At 40.5% G+C, this 17,575-nt stretch overlaps 1 protein-coding gene across 3 annotated transcripts in view; it reads right to left on the reverse strand.

Annotated features, from left to right (window-relative positions):
- The window catches only part of ids (iduronate 2-sulfatase), a 69,200-nt gene that overhangs the window by 45,509 nt on the left and 6,116 nt on the right, over positions 1-17,575 (reverse strand). Inside the window, exons 9-13 of one of the 3 annotated variants that reach the window (XM_061979663.2) lie at positions 17,237-17,343; positions 15,030-15,146; positions 13,522-13,632; positions 7,028-7,153; positions 5,772-6,945 (exon numbers count right to left, since the gene is read on the reverse strand). In XM_061979663.2, coding sequence (XP_061835647.2) covers positions 6,856-6,945; positions 7,028-7,153; positions 13,522-13,632; positions 15,030-15,146; positions 17,237-17,343 — 551 coding nt within the window. In that variant the 3' untranslated portion in view covers positions 5,772-6,855. The other 2 variants (XM_061979666.2, XM_061979664.2) reach the window with 2 other exon arrangements.

Here is a 17,575-nt window from a genome sequence, read left to right on the forward strand (position 1 = left end):
TCGCAAGAATAATGATGTCCATCCATCCATCCATCCATCCATTTTTATCCGCTTATCTGAGGTCGGGACGCGGGGGCAGCAGCCTAAGCAGAGAAGCCCAGACCTCCCTCTCCCCAGCCACTTCGTTCAGCTCCTCCCGGGGGATCCCGAGGCGTTCCCAGGCCAGCCGGCAGACATAGTCTTCCCAACGTGTCCTGGGCCTTCCCCGTGGCCTCCTACCGGTCGGACGTATCCTAAACACCTCCCTCGGGAGGCGTTCGGGTGGCATCCTGACCAGATGCCCAGACCACCTCTTCTGGCTCAATACATTACACAAGCTGTACAAAGTCGTTGTTTAATGTTTTCTGCAAACTAAACATTATATTGGCAACATGCTGAAAGAAATGGTCACAAATCTCAGTGCACTGCATTGCACTACGGGCCTGATCTACTAATGGTCTGTGTGTATTAAAACACGAGCAAACTTGATAGCGCACACAAAGTTGATCTACTTTTTCATATTAGAGAGCGCAATCCATTGACCGTTTCTGCCTTCATGATTATGCAGAATGTGTGCTGATCATTGGAGAGTTGAGAGACAGTTGCGATAGCCAATCAGATCACAAGTTATTGACAGTAGCCTATCTAGGTAGCCTGATGTTAACGAGACTGTGGTTGGATACTCACTTGTCATTTAAAGTGAGTATCATACTTGCCAACCCTCCCGGATTTTCCGGGAGACTCCCGAAATTCAGCGCCTCTCCCGAAAACCTCCCGGGTCAAATTTTCTCCCGAAATTTAGGCGGAGCTGGAGGCCACGCCCCCTCCAGCTCCATGCGGACCTGAGTCCGCTTTCCCACAATATAAACAGCGTGCCTGCCCAATCACATTATAACTGTAGAATAATCGAGGGCGAGTTCTTGGTTTCTTATGTGGGTTTATTGTTAGGCAGTTTCATTAACGTCCTCCCAGCGCGGTAACAACACACAACAACAGCAGTCACGTTTTCGTCTACCGTAAAGCAGTTTGTCTGCCGTAAACAGCAATGTTGTGACACTCTTACACAGGACAATACTGCCATCTACTGTACATGCATAAGTGACAATAACATCTACGGCTTTTAGAGAGTGCAGTGCACAACTGCGCGCACAACAAGGAGACGAAGCAGAGGAACGAGGAAGATACAGCTGTGGCAACGCCGACAACGAGTAAGATGAAGAAATACGCTTGTAAGTTCCAAGCTGCAGCTGCGATTGGACCTGGATAGCCTCCGGGAAGAAGTAGTGGACTACCAAGTGCTTGGCAGTGAAAATCTTCCTCAGGAAGCAAAGATTGACCGGTTTTGGGCCATGCTAGGGAGAGATGGAAGATTCCAGACTCTAGTGCATTTGATGAAAGCACTTTTGTGCGTGCCACACAGCAATGCATCATCAGAGAGGGTGTTCAGCATGGTTAGAAAAATAGTGACAAAGAATAGAACAAGGATGGACAATTCAACCCTTAACTCAACAATGAGTAGATGAGTGTTATGTGTGTGTATATGTGTAAATAAATGAACACTGAAATTCAAGTATTTCTTTTATATATATATATATATATATATATATATATATATATGAAAAACTTGACTTGGTGAATTCTAGCTGTAAATATACTCCTCCCCTCTTAGCCACGCCCCCAACCACGCCCCCCCCCCCCCCCCCCCCCCCCCCCCAACTCCCGAAATCGGAGGTCTTAAGGTTATCAAGTATGGTGAGTATCCATTCACAAGTTGCAACTTAGCAGGATGCAGGAAGTGTTGCGCCGTAGCCATACCGGGATAGCAGAGAAGGAGAACAAAACGTTGATTATGTGGCAGATATATATTTGCAAGGCCGTTTTCAAGAAGGATATTTAAAGAGAAACTACATCTTGTGAGACGACGTCGGCCAACCCTGGAAGCTGGCTCAGCAGTTCTGGGGAAGAAATGTTCGCCATTTCCACTCCAATAAGCCGACACCGAGGGGTACCATTGGTTTATACTGTGTCGAATAGGTCCTACTAATTGTGAGTTCAAATATTTTATTTTTTCACTTTTAATATGTTTTTTGCCATTTTAATTTTGACAGTACCACATAAGATATGTTTTAATTGCTGATGCGTTTTAATTGATTTTTACCCGTGTTTCTGTAGAGTATTTCTCCAGCAATGGTCATGTGGTGACATAAATGATGATATTTTGAGAGGTAATTCGGACATCACTGAAGGCCTAGGTGGGAAACGTACGGCCCGCAACTGAAATACTGTGCATCCGGAAAGTATTTACAGTGCTTCACTTTTTCCACGTTATGTTGCAGCCTTATTCCAAAATGGAATAATTTTAATTTCTGTCCTCAATATTCTACAGACAATACCCCATAATGACGATGTGAAGTTTTTTTTTAGTTTTTTTTTAACTTTGCACATTTATTAAAAGTAAAACACTAAAGAATTCACATGTCAATCAATTATATTTTATATAGCGCTTTTCTCTAGTGACTCAAAGCGCTTTACATAGTGAAACCCAATATCTAAGTTACATTTAAACCAGTGTGGGTGGCACTGAGAGCAGGTGGGTAAAGTGTCTTGCCCAAGGACACAACGGCAGTGACTCGGATGGCGGAAGTGGGGATCGAACCTGCAACCCTCGAGTTGCTGGCACGGCCACTCTACCAACCGAGCTATACCGCCCCGACATGTACATAAATATTAACAGCCTTTGCTCAATACTTTGTTGATGCACCTTTGGCAGCAGTTACAACCTCAAGGGTGTATTTGGTTTATGACAACAAATATATCTTAATTTATATTATACTAAAGAAAATTATACAATTGCAAAGCATCCATTGGTTCCAATTATAAACACATTTGTCACTTAAGAACTGGACAGAAGAGAAAGAAGAATGAGTAGGTCTGTGTAGAATTGGGCGATATGGCATTAAATCTTGTCACGATAAATATTGCAGCCTCCTGCGATAACGAAACGTCACAATATTGTATTTGGTAAATGATAATAAACCATTTCAAATTGGGTTACGCAGGATCCTAATTTGGTTGCTGTCATATGTGGTAACATATTTCATCACAGCAGGTTGTATTATTTTCTCGAAACTATTATTAACTTGATGATTTACTGCTAATATCTGGTTTCTTAATGTTGTACATGGTTCAATCTATACCTCTGTTAAAATGTAATAAACACTTATTGTTCTGTTGTTTGGATACTTCACATTATTTTTGGATGATACTACAGATTTGGGTATCGGTCCAACACCAAGTAGTTACAGAGGCATTATTGGTCATATCAATGATGATACTTCAAATGTTTAAGATTATTGTATGATTAATTTTTTGGATCACAATTAAAATCAGACAAATACACAGAATTAAGGTGTAACAATATCAATTAAATTGTCAAATTATTTCCTTATTCCCTATTATTACATACAGTATTTTAAGCACAAATAAAGTCAATAGAGTAATGCAAAATAACTAAATATTGGCTGATATAAATCCTTTGTTCTTTGCCCTTAAAGCTGTCATGCGCTCACTGAATCTCGTAAGTTTTTAAATAATATAAATCACAACAAAATATTGATATAATCAGTGTCGTATCAATGATATACAGATACTAAACTTGGTATTGTTAGTGTCACTTTGTATCGAATCGCCCGTTTAAATTCAAGATCTCTAGCTTAGCCGTTAGCATGGCTTTTTTTCTTAATTCCTACAGTGTGTGTAGCATGTTTAGCTATTTCTCGTCCTCCAGTGATTATTGTACTTGTAAGAAACTTTATTTGCTGCCATGGAGGCAAAAGGAGTGGCCGTTAGCAAGAATGCTACATTGTCACATAGTCATTTGCTTGTCACTGTCAAAGTTGCAAGACACAGCTAGAATGTGTCAACATGCATAATAATGATGAAATTAAAGTATTACAAGCTCTAGTATCAACCAAATGTCTATCATGTATATCATATACTGTCCAGGTTGCGCAATCCTAGGTTTGTTACATCTACAGAACACTGCACTTCATATTATTGTTAAAGCTAGTTTCAAACTCTATTAACTTTACTTTAAGGGTGCGCTTAAATGGGAGCCGCTCCTTCCTACACATTTTCAGGCATGCAGAATTTTGAAGTAATTCAATTTAAGCTTGTATGTATGATCAAAATAAACTAAACTTTAACCAGGATGGCACAAAAGACAGGACATCACAGCAAAAACACATGAAAACACACGCACGTCACACTTCACTGTGCACTGTACAAAAATATTTTATTTTTTACAAATCAATCCAAAGATAGTCTGACGTGCAGCATTTCTGTTGTACTTTCATATATTGCAGTTCTGCTACTTTTACGTAGTACCTTGAACATGTTTACAGTCATACAGCAGCATACACTTCACTTTTACAGGAAAGTTTTGTATGTCATGATCCTTCAAGGCTATTTTGTTTTTGTTATAAACTTCTTGTGTTCTGTGTCTTTTCCTGCCTCCACCACCAGTCTCTGATTGGCCCTCTAGACACACCTGTTGCTGGTTGCCAATCAGGCTGCTATATATGCCAGCCCTTATGTTTTTAGTGTGCTTGTGGTCTGTTTCACTTTCTTCCTGCATAGCTTTCCTATGCTTCTGGTGCACTTCCCAGCTGCACTATAGCTTTTTGCTTTGTCATTGAATATACTTTTTGAATTGAATTGAATTTTGAATTGAATTATATTTATATAACGCTTTTCTCTAGTGACTCAAAGCGCTTTTCCATAGTGCGGGGGTCGGCAACCCGCGGTTCTAGAGCCGCATGCGGCTCTTTAGCGTCGCCCTAGTGGCTCTCTGGAGCTTTTTCAAAAATGTATGGAAAAAGATTTGGGGGAAAAAATATTTTTTTTGTTTTAGTATGGTTTCCGTAGGAGGACAAACATGACACAAACCTCCCTAATTGTTATAAATCACACCATCCATCCATCCATCTTCTTCCGCTTATCCGAGGTCGGGTCGCGGGGGCAGCAGCTTAAGCAGGGAAGCCCAGACTTCCCTCTCCCCAGCCACTTCGTCCAGCTCTTCCTGTGGGACCCCGAGGCGTTCCCAGGCCAGCCGGGAGACATAGTCTTCCCAACGTGTCCTGGGTCTTCCCCGCGGCCTCCTACCGGTGGGACGTGCCCTAAACACCTCCCTAGGGAGGCGTTCGCGTGGCATCCTGACCAGATGCCCGAACCACCTCATCTGGCTCCTCTCGATGTGGAGGAGCAGCGGCTTTACTTTGAGCTCCCCCCGAATGACAGAGCTTCTCACCCTATCTCTAAGGGAGAGCCCCGCCACCCGGCGGAGGAAACTCATTTCGGCCGCTTGTACCCGTGATCTTGTCCTTTCGGTCATAACCCAAAGCTCATGACCATAGGTGAGGATGGGAACGTAGATCGACCGGTAAATTGAGAGCTTTGCCTTCCGGCTCAGCTCCTTCTTCACCACAACGGATCGATACAGCGTCCGCATTACTGAAGACGCCGCACCGATCCGCCTGTCGATCTCACGATCCACTCTTCCCCCACTTGTGAACAAGACTCCGAGGTACTTGAACTCCTCCACTTGGGGCAAGATCTCCTCCCCAACCCGGAGATGGCACTCCACCCTTTTCCGGGCGAGAACCATGGACTCGGACTTGGAGGTGCTGATTCTCATCCCAGTCGCTTCACACTCAGCTGCGAACCGATCCAGTGAGAGCTGAAGATCCTGGCCAGATGAAGCCATCAGGACCACATCATCTGCAAAAAGCAGAGACCTAATCCTGCAGCCACCAAACCAGATCCCCTCAACGCCTTGACTGCGCCTAGAATTCTGTCCATAAAAGTTATGAAATCACACTGTTTATATTAAACATGCTTCACTGATTCGAGTATTTGGCAAACGCCATTTTGTCCTACTAATTTTGGCGGTCCTTGAACTCACCGTAATTTGTTTTCATGTACAACTTTCTCTGACTTTCCAGGACGTGTTTTATGCCACTTCTTTTTCTGTCTCATTTTGTCCACCAACCTTTCAATGTTGTGCATGAATGCACAAAGGTGAGTTTTGTTGATGTTATTGACTTGTGTGGAGTGTTAATCAGACATATTTGGTCACTGCAAGTTAATCGATGCTAACATGCTATTTAGGCTAGCTATATGTACATATTGCATCATTATGCCTCATTTGTAGGTATATTTGAGGTCATTTAGTTTCCTTTGAGTCCTCTTAATTCAATTTATATCTCATGACACACTATCTGTATGTAAAATGGCTTTTCATTTTTTGCGGCTCCAGACAGATTTGTTTTTGTATTTTTGGTCCAATATGGCTCTTTCAGGGATTGCCGACCCCTGACATAGTGAAAAGCGGAAGCGGGGATCGAACCTGCAACCCTCAAGTTGCTGGCACGGCCACTCTACCAACCGAGCTATACCGCCCCACTTTTATCTGCACGTCGTCTGCTATCTGCGGTTCACGTCGCAAGCAACGCTCACCTGAGCCTGACAGTGCCCACAAATTGAGCTGAACCGCTTAATTATTTAGACACGTCATTGTTTAGAACTACAACAATGTGGAACACCTACAAACCTCAATCATTCTTGTTCCCAATAGGTGTTCAGACGACAAGTCACCTTAGGAAGTAGCTTGTAAAATTAACATAATAATTTATTGTTAATTATCAATCCATCAAATCTGTTAAAAGCTGACTTTGTGTTGCAGCAGTGTTTGCCAGCCAAATATTGTAGAATAAAAGACCAGATTTGATCTTTGAAGCTAAAACAATGTTAAAATTTTAGAGAGTATTCTGGGTTTCATTTCATGTACACACTCTAAAGTCATCTGTTGCAATTCATTTAGTCATGGCCACGCCTCCTTTCGTTCATCTTTATCCCTGCTGTGAGGTAGAGGAGCTGCAGCTCCATCCTCGTCTGTACGCTTACAGTCTGGACAGGAAAGAAACTTCATGAATTGTGACACCAAATGAATGGACAGTAAATTCCAATTAGATTCCGACATGCAACTTACAGGAGGCAGGCTGTTGATCTTCCTCATCATCACACCGCCGTCAGAGTCGTTATAGACATTGTTGTCCTGAGCGGGGTCATCTTCTAGCAGGTACAGTTCTCCGGCATGGATGTCTGACATGTTGGCCTTTACGTAAAAGGAGATTGACGCTTGTCGCAAATGGCAACGACACAAGACATATGACCAGCTTTTAGAAAGATGGAGCTCCTGTCGTCTGATTATGGAGTGGAACCTCACGACTTGAGCACACCAAAAGGTCATGCAGTTCGGACAGAATTTAGAGGGTGGCGGGAGAAATATGCACCTGAAGTCATATAATAAGACTTCTTATGTTAAAATGTTACTTAAAACATTACATGAGCGTTTATTAAAAGGGGTCGTATACCGGTACTTTTTTTCTACATTTAAAAATACTTCCTCGTGGTCCATATAACATGTAATGGTGGTTCGTTGGCAAGGTTTTGCATAAATGATGTTTAACAATCCATCTTCAAACTGCTTTCTGACCGTCTCTTCAAGATGCGGTTTTATTCACGTGCCTCCACTTTGACTGCGTCTTTTCCCCACCAGCCATGCTGTAGTTTTTAGCGCTTCCATATGGACTGGAATCTACTGGTTTTCCCGATACCAATATTTTGGTACCAGTGCCAAAATGTATTTCGATACTTTTCTGAATAAAGGGGACTACAAAAATGGAACTATTGGCTTTATTTTAACAACAAATCTTACGGTACATTAAACATATGTTTCTTATTGCAATCCAAGAACAACTTTGGCCTTAAATAAAATAGTGAACATATGAGACAACTTGTCTTTCAGTGGTATGTAAGCAAACAAAGGCTTCTAATTTCTATTTTATTTTATTTTTTAAATTTTATTTTTTATTTAATTTTTTATTTTATTTCATTTTTTTTTAATCTTATTATTTATTTGTGTGTGGCGTCGCGCGGGTCTCACTTCCTGTTGGATGGGGTCCGTGCCCGTGTGGCCCGACCTTGCGCTGTGGGGTCTCTGTTGGTGACTTGGTGTGGTGGCGGCGCAGCCCCCGTGTCTGGTCTGGATGCTGTGTCCCGGTTGTTTGGGCGGTGGTGTGTTTGTGCGGGTTTGGGTTGGGGTGGGGGGCCTTTTGGTTGGGGGGGTTGTTGGTGTCTCTTGTTTGCGTGTTGGCGTTCGGGCTGACCGGCGGGCTGGCGCCGGCTGGTCTCCGTGGCCCTGGTGGCGTGTGGTTGCTGGTCGCAGTTTTTCTTTGATCGCTTTAATTTGATTGGCTGGTGCTGGCTGTCTGGGGTTATTGCGGCTGCTGTTTCTGCTGCCGTTTGTTTGTGGTGTGGGCGCCCGTGGCTGCTGGGTCTGGTGCAGGGGTGTGGCTGATGTTGAGACTGGTGGCAGCGCGCGCGCGTGATGGCTGTCGGGGCTGACGAACTGTGTATATGTATGTATATGTGTGTGTATGTATGTATGTTTATATATGTGTATGTGTACATATGTGTATGTATATGTATATATGTGTATGTGTGGGTATGTATACGTGTATGTGTGTATGTGTATGTGTATGTGTGTATGTATGTATGTATGTATATTTCTGGGGGTACGCTCTGGGCCTGCCTGTCAGACGGGGGTCGACGCCTCAGGCTACTGCATCCGAACTGCGTGTCTGGAGCTCCTGGGTCCCGCTGTCCATCCCTTCCGGGTGCCCGTCTTGGTTGGGGCCTGTTGGGCCTAGTCCCTGCGTCTATTGTGGTAGCTTGGTGCTGCAAGGTATTCCGAGGTGCTGCGAGTCGGCCAGTTGCTGGGGTAGTGACCTTGTTTGTCAGCATGTCTGTGATCTTCTTTTAATTCTTTTTTTTTTTTTTTTTTTTTTTTTTTTTTTTAATTAATTAATTAATTAATTAATTAATTTATTTATTTTTAAAATATATTTTATTAATATTATTTTTTAATTTTTCCCCTCCCTCAGGGGGGGGGCTCGGCGGGGCGGTTGCTGGTTGTTCCATCTCCATCGTTGGGGTCCCTGCGGGTGGGGTGGGTGGTTCCCGTGGCCCTGTGCCTGGGTGGTCCTGCGGCGGCCGGTTTGGGTGGGGTGGCCGGGGGCTGGCCTCGCCGCGCTCTCCGGGGGTGGGGGGTGGGCTCGTGGGGGCCCGGTTGCCGGTGGGGCGGGGGCGGTCTTCCCGTCCGGTTGCGGGGAGTCTCTGGGTCCTTCGGGCGGGGCGTCTCGCCTTTCTGCCCGTGTGGGGTGTGGTCTCTCGCTGGCTTGGGGTCTGGCTGTCCCCTGCTTTTCTCGTGCCCTGTCCTCCGCCGGGTGCGTCTGTCTGCGGCCTGCTGCTGGCCCTTGTGGGCGGTACGGTGGGTCGGGCTCTGGGGTTCCTGTCGCTGGCCGGCTTGGCTGCGTGGGGGCGGTGGTCCCTGGTTCCCTGGGCACCACGCCTCCTGTTTGTCGGTTGGGCTCTCGGGGGTGATGGGGCCGTGCTCTGGCTCCCACGCACTCTGGGAGTCGAATGTATTGTACATGCAAATTCACGTATGCTCACATACGTACATAGGTACCTACGCTCCCACATACATACACAAATACAGTACATATTTACCTACCTAATGTTCGTACATCCACACGCACATTCAATATACAAACATACACATACACATACTGTACATATACATTCACTGTACAAACACATATACACATTCTGTACATATACATTCAATGTACAAACACATACACACATTCTGTACATATACAAGTACATATGCATACTTACACTCATGCACATAATCACGTTTCATCAAACATATATTAACGTTGTTGCCCTAGGGTAAACTGGGTGTAACACATGGCACACTGACAAAGCTTAACCTATTGTGACTATAACAATCTACAAGGTTAATGTAGGTTGCTTCTCTTTCTCCCCCTCCATTTTTCTGCATTCTTTCGTATCTCAAGTTATCATTACGTATATGTATTGTTGCATTTAAACAACTGTATTGTTGATAATAAAGGTAAATTATTGGTATTGTTCATTATCAATAGCGCTATTTCTATTGGTATTTGTATTGATCCATTTGTAGTGTAATAATGCTCATTGTCATTTCTGTATTATTTTTTATTTTTCGCTAACTGCTTATTTGCTATTACTTTTACCATCATATTTGTACATGTCATATTTGCTGATGTTGCTCTATTGTTGTTGTTGTTGTTGTTTGCTGTTGTTGTTTTTGTCTCTCTGTCTAATCCCCCTCTTGTCCCCACAATTTCCCCCTCTGTCTTCTTTTTTTTTCTCTTTCTATCCCCTCCTGCTCCGGCCCGGCTGCACTAAATGATAATATAAATACATTTAATAAAGTCAAATACAAATAAGGCAACAAGAGAAGTATCCTACACTTCTCTTTTGTAAAGTAAATCTGAACAGCCGACATGGGCATCTACATCAACTATATGATTTGCCTGAGAAGCTGGACAGGACATAAAAAAAAAAAATTAAAAAAAAAAAATAATAATAATAATAATTTGTCTGCTGACATATGCAGTAACATATTGTGTCATTTCTCATTCTATTATTTTGTCAAAATTATAAAGGCGAAGCTGTAAAAATGTATTATTAATCTACTTGTTCATTTACTGTTAATATCTGCTTACTTTCTCTTTAAACATGTTCCATCTACACTTCTGTTAAAATGTAATAATGACTTATTCTTCTGTTTGGATACTTTACATTAGTTTTGGATGATACCACAAATATAGGTACCGTATTTTTCGGAGTATAAGTAGCACCGGAGTATAAGTCGCACCCGCCGAAAATGCATCATAAAGAAGGAAAAAAACATATATAAATCGCACTGGAGCCCGGCCAAACTATGAAAAAAACTGTGACTTATAGTCCGAAAAATACGGTATCAATTTGATATCAAGTAGTTACAGGATCATACATTGGTCATATTCAAAGTCCTCATGTGTCATGAGTTTAGAAACATAATATGAATTTTTTAAAAAGGAATGAAGATTTTGTGACGATGAAAAATATTGATACAATCATAGTAGAGTGGCCGTGCCAGCAATCGGAGGGTTGTTGGTTACTGGGGTTCAATCCCCACCTTCTACCATCCTAGTCACGTCCGTTGTGTCCTTGGGCAAGACACTTCACCCCTTGCTCCTGATGGCTGCTGGTTAGCGCCTTGCATGGCAGCTCCCGCCATCAGTGTGTGAATGTGTGTGTGAATGGGTGAATGTGGAAATACTGTCAAAGCGCTTTGAGTACCTTGAAGGTAGAAAAGCGCTATACAAGTATAACCCATTTATCATTTATTTATTAGTATCAACTAGATACGCTATTGTACTTGGTATCATTACAGTGGATGTTAGGTGTAGATCCACCCATGGCATTTATTTACATTCAGGAGTGCTAGCTTTTGTTAGCGGTGACGCCGGTGAGCTTTTGTATCCTCCTGATACTTGTATTACTTTATCTGTCGCCATGGAGGCGAGGATTAGTGATTTAGAAGTAGCTAAAACACTGCCGGCTGCAGATGGATGTTAGCTGCTAGCTGGCTAGCCATGTCTTAAAGCACCTCTTCCTGAGGGCGTTTCAGTGTTATAACTTCACCTTTATCTTTAGTTTTTAAGCCAAAATGTGTCCATTCTCCCTTTTCTGTCTACACACCTTGTCTGCTGGTAAGTACTACGTGATTGTGCGCTGCCGAACATGCTCCTCTGCTCGTAAAACCAGCAATGTCACGACGGCGCACCGTCATGCCCGTTAAAAAAAAAAAAGGGGGAGAACCGGTACTTTTCAAACAATAATAACTAATCAAACTGATTAGATGATGGCATTGATGGCATTCATGGCTGTCTTGTACACACGTAGTGTACACAAAAGCAGTCTCCGAGAAGCTACAAACAACTTCCAGTCATTCTATTTATACATTTAATGATAGCTCACTTTGGTAGCTAAACTTTATCATTCGCTGACAAAAAACATAGCTAATGAGAGTGTGTGTGTGTGTGTGTGTGTGTGTTCCATGGGCCATAGCTTACATGTTACACGGGGTACATTGATTGCCGCACTTTTCAAAGTTACAAGAAAGCTGCATAATCTTTGCAACTTAAATGTTCCACTCTATTTGAACAGTGAGCCAGTCCTGGCTCACATGAGAGTAAGCCGTGCCTACCCTGGGCTGGAAGCTCTTTATTTAATTTTTGTTTTAATATCCGAGCAGCTAAAAATAAGATGATTATTAATCAAAACAAAGGAACGTTGACTAAGACGATAAAACAAGTAACTGACGTGTTAGTAAAGAAGTTGACAGAAACTAAATCCAATCATAATTAATTTCGTTTTGTGGATGTGTGTAACAAATTAGGAATATAACCAATCGCAGCTCTTAAATGGCGTACATTGAAAGAGGGGTGGGGGTTAGCTATGTGCAAGAGCCAATCAGATGCTTTTCCTTGCGGGATAAGGAAGTCACAGCCAAAACTAATGTGTGTTGCTTAAACATGTAATATTTGTACACCAGGGAGATAGTGAACAGGACATTTCATTGTTACTGCTATCATGCCATAAACAGGCGAGTCATCGATTCTGACATCGACACAACTGTAAGTCAAATCTATTATTTGCTGCTATCAGTGTTGCGCCAAAAACATATTGTGTGTCAAAAATGTATTCCCGCCACCGCGCCACGAAAGTGCGTACTGCTTTCAGGCTTCTTCTGTCAACAACTGATTACTAACTGCTTGTGGGACAATCACTTATAATTGTTGTTATCGCAAGGATATGTGTTTGAAATTATTTAAGCCTTTATTATGTCTGAAAAATGACAGAGTTGGCCATTTCTATGTTATTAATGAAATTGTAAAGCACTGTTGTTATTGATCTGATGTTCATGTGCTAAAACCTATTCTTTTGTTTAGATGCTGCATACAACAACTAATGCACTTGTTTGGATATATTTATTCAAGAGAATGAAATATATGATTATGAAGTACATATAGTGTAATGTTTTTGTGTTGAAGTACCCTTTAAAAATCTAAAATCAACATTAAACGACATCTTTGTGATTCCAAATAATACTTTGATATTGACACAGATGTAATGTGTCAATGTCAAAATATTACTTTGAATTCTTTTTTGGCAACCAAGAATACATTGATGTAAAGAATACATCCAAAACATTTGATCAATATTAATTATGTGCATGAACAAAGAGCAGTGGGATAAAAAAAAGTATATCCTATCCTTTCCTAATATTGTATGTAGCTTTTAAACAAGAAAGAGGTTTTAGCACATTGGATCTACAACCGATATGGCAAACTCTTAAATTTTTTGAACACGATAAAAGGCCTAAATCATTTTAAACACTTATCATTATGATAACCACAAATAGAAAATGTTTGTCTTACATGTAAAAATTATTTGTGGACGGACAAAGGCCAGATATAAAGCTTTAACAAGTATGCGGGAATACATTTTTCTGCAGCCGGGTCTGTAGTGAGCGCTTACCTGATATGTTTTGGGGTCAAAGCCTACCCACAGAGTGAATCTGTAGTCCCAAGAGCGCAGAGAGTAACCCATGACCTTTATGTCCATCAGGTTAGGGAGGTCAGAGTCCTCCTAATAAAAAATATCAACGCATTAGACACAGGCAAAAATCGATTGATACAAACTTGATTTGTGAGTATGTTTTGATCATTTCAAGTTTGAGTCTACTGCTTGTATTGTGCACAGTTGGAATTGTAAACATTTTATTAAATTAGAATTTTAAGTTAACACAAACTCGATGCAATAACTTTTTTGTGTCAACAGTATTTTAGGGGTACCCGATTAAATTAATGCGAATTGCAGAGTGTGTGTACAGTTAAATACTCTTCTGATGGCAGTGCGTCACAAGAAAAGGAAAATGAAAGTAAAACTGGACGTTGAAATTTGATGCTCAGAAAGTGGAGAAATTAACATTGGCTTCATTCACGGTCTAAGATGCACTAAAATGACAGCCATCGTTCAGGATAAAGATGGTATTCTTGAATATGTGAAAACCTTGCTGGTTATCTTATTGAGACTTTCTTCCCCCAATCTCTCCCTTCTTTGCAACACGTCTTACCAGTGTGCAATACAACCAAAGGACTAAAAGCAAAGAGTTTTATTTTCTATTACGGTTTAAATTAATATGTTGGATCTTTTTGTTACTTTATTGCATAGGCCATTCATGTGTTCTGTGTAGAGTGCCAGTGACTTATTTGCTAATTTAGCTGTAATTTAAATACAAGTTCAGAATTATATCACCATTGTAGAAATAGATAGATAGATAGTACTTTATTGATTCTTTCAGGAGAGTTCCCTCAGGGAGATGTGCCGAGGGACCACCTGTACAGGAACACTTTGAACTGCGGTAGCAAATACCCTAACAAATAAATGCTAGACAGGTGTAAAGTGGGAATACAAGTCTGGTAAATTATCTTAAAAGTCAGTGTGTGCACTGTGCATAACACAATCCTGTTGACTAGTATTACCCATTTTGGTAGCATTAACCTTCCGCCAAGTGCAAAACAACAACCAGGTATTGTTTTAATCATTATTTGTCTGATTAGGATAACATGAATACAACTCAACCGATTTTCATGAAACTTTGTAGAGGAACGGTACATGTGCCAAACAGGAATCATTTCAATATTAATGTGGATCCAAATAAAAAGACACAGATATATTACATTTTCCCTTTTCCGCCTGCAATAGAGCAAAGTCATGCAGTGACCAACCAGATCCAGCAGATGTTCAAGCCTTTGCATAGGTCATTTAGGGCAGTCTTTAGCGCTTTGCTTTTTGTTTTAGTTTGAATATGCCATTTATTTGTAAAATATATAGTAAAAACACTGCCTTTTATGTAAAAATATTAAAAAAATATTGTCATTGTATTCCTCAATTAGAGAACATTGATTGAATTTGAGTGTCCATCCTTAGAAAGTACAATAAATTAAGTGAAGAATCTGTTCAAAACAACATAATGATGGTACCTGTGGTGTGTCAGCAGGACGTGGGTACTGGCTGAAAGACAAGGCCTCTTTATTCTTTTTTTTCTCTTCATCATGGAAGACGTGGGCAAAGCTTTGTCCATCCGTACACAGCTCTATCTGAAGACAGACGAGAAATGTCAGCTTCAATTACATCCATGTCAGGAATGTGTAAGTGGTGTTTGCATCTTGTTTTCAATGTGTTAACAAATTGCTTTGAACGAACTACACAAAGCAAACACACACACACATTTACACCTATGGGCCATTTAGATTATCCAATTAACCAAACATGCATGTTTTTGGAGGAGACCAAAGTACACTAAATGACAGTCAGCAGGAAAAAGGGATTCACACAGCTTTACGTTTGCGGCATGCCAGGCATCTGGCAGCTTTGTGAGGATGCGCAGCATATCCAGCTGTTTAAATCATCAAAATTCTTCTACAATCAGCTTCTCTGTGTGCACATGGATCATTTTCACTACAGGACTAGCAATATAAACTGATTTGGTTTATTTTTAGATTTGATAACATTGCATTGCGTTCACAATTAGTATGGCTGTAATAAGGCACAGTGCATCTTAGATTAAGAGCGAAATTCATTAGTCATTTATTTATGTTAGAGAATATGTGTATTGGCATTATAACTTTAAGGAGAGCAAAAGTGTGTATTGTCAATATAAATCCAAGTAGAGCAAAAGTGTGTTTACAGCTAAGGCGACAAGCTAAATGTTTTCACTATACATTTGTCAGCAATGAAGGACATTTTTTCTAATTAATTAGGAGTAGGACACAATATTAACGTCATACAGTAAATATCTGAAAATAGAAGAAGACCCAGACGACCATTCACACTCACACTGTCAGTCACTGTGGGAATCAATTCCACGGGGGCTGCACAAAAGTCAATCATGTGGAGCATCACACTACCAGTGACAACTTTAGAATGTGTTTATAGAAATCTGGGAGCATTTATCCATCACATTTGTGAGGTCAAGTCACTGACACACTGATAAATCTCTGTAAATCGTTACTATAATTGGCACCAGTGCCGACGTAAATGGTAGTAACTATTTATGTGCTAAATTAATTGTTACCACTTATATGGTTGCGGCAGCAGAGTTACAATAGACGATAGTTTACAAAACGCTTAACAATTTGGTTGAAGGTGATATTGATAATGTCTTGTAACTTAATTTTGCTCAATTAATACACAACTCTTGCATGTAGGTAGGGTTAACTAGCAAACTATTTCGGAACAGTGGTCCAACATCACCTGAAATTAGTATCTAATAACATTCATTTCTGCCTAACTTGTGTGGAATGTCTGTACTTAAAGTAATGTTAAAAGCACCTTCACTGTTCTGTAATGCTGATGGTTTTGTTGTAATAATCATGACAAATTGTCCATTTCACATGCATTTATTAGAGTGTTATTCTATTTATATTATTTAAATATTAGAATTAGGGCTATCAAAAATGACAAGTTAACCCCTGCGATTAACCGCAAAAATGATCGCATTGATCATGTATGAACACAAATTAATCACACAAATCATTTTGACCGTACATGCTTATTTATCTTAAGTAACATTAACATCAGAACTGCAACGACAGTGCGGATTGTTATACGGTCAGGGAACAGGGCAATGCATACATCAGTGCAAAATGAGTAAGGAGACCGACTGGTGTGCTCACTAGAAAACTCCAATTCAAAATAGACCCCAATCGGCCTTCAGATCAAATATTTAACAAGTTTTGAACAAATGAATTGCGTACATTCTAGCAAAACATTTAGGAAATAATCCTGTACGACATTTGGACAATGAAATTGAATGTGTTTGTCTCCATATATTGGGTCCTTTTTTAAGTTAATTTGAATTAGGCAAGTGAGCAATAAACTGTAATTAATTGTGATTAATCGAGATTCAAAAGTGTGATTAATAAGATTTAAAAATGTAATCATTGCACAACAATAATTAAAATTACTAAAGGTATTCGGTTAAACTTGCATGTCACAAAATGTTATCAAAATAAAATAGGCATTGTTTTTGGACAACATATGTATGTCTTCATTTTTTACAGTACTGGTTCGTACACAGATTAAGCATCGACCAATTTTTTCCAGATAAAATCAAAACAATACCACACTCTAGAACTAGTTCATCCAAAATGACCTAAATGACTTAGCACCATCATAAATACTGTACCTGCAAGGAAACATCAGGACACTGCACAGGTGTTTTTAGGCCAGCTAGATGGGAGACTGTTGGAAAAACAGCAACCAGCTCCACCATATTGCCGACAAATGTATAATCTGGAAATGACATGTAAAGAACAGTTTCAATAATTCTTAGGAGGTAATCTTTAAAGCTACATTGAATTTAAAGACTTTAAGGTATAAGCTTTAAAACATTAAAGACACAGCATTATGATCACCACTCCACATACAATAATAAACATATCATTAAATCTACATATCTGACCATGTATATTGTACATGTGGTGACAATACAATTATTATATACAGCATCTGAGTAAATATGGTG

This window comes from Nerophis lumbriciformis, linkage group LG19 (assembly GCF_033978685.3).
Source record: "Nerophis lumbriciformis linkage group LG19, RoL_Nlum_v2.1, whole genome shotgun sequence".
NCBI classification, from domain to species: Eukaryota; Metazoa; Chordata; class Actinopteri; order Syngnathiformes; family Syngnathidae; genus Nerophis; species Nerophis lumbriciformis.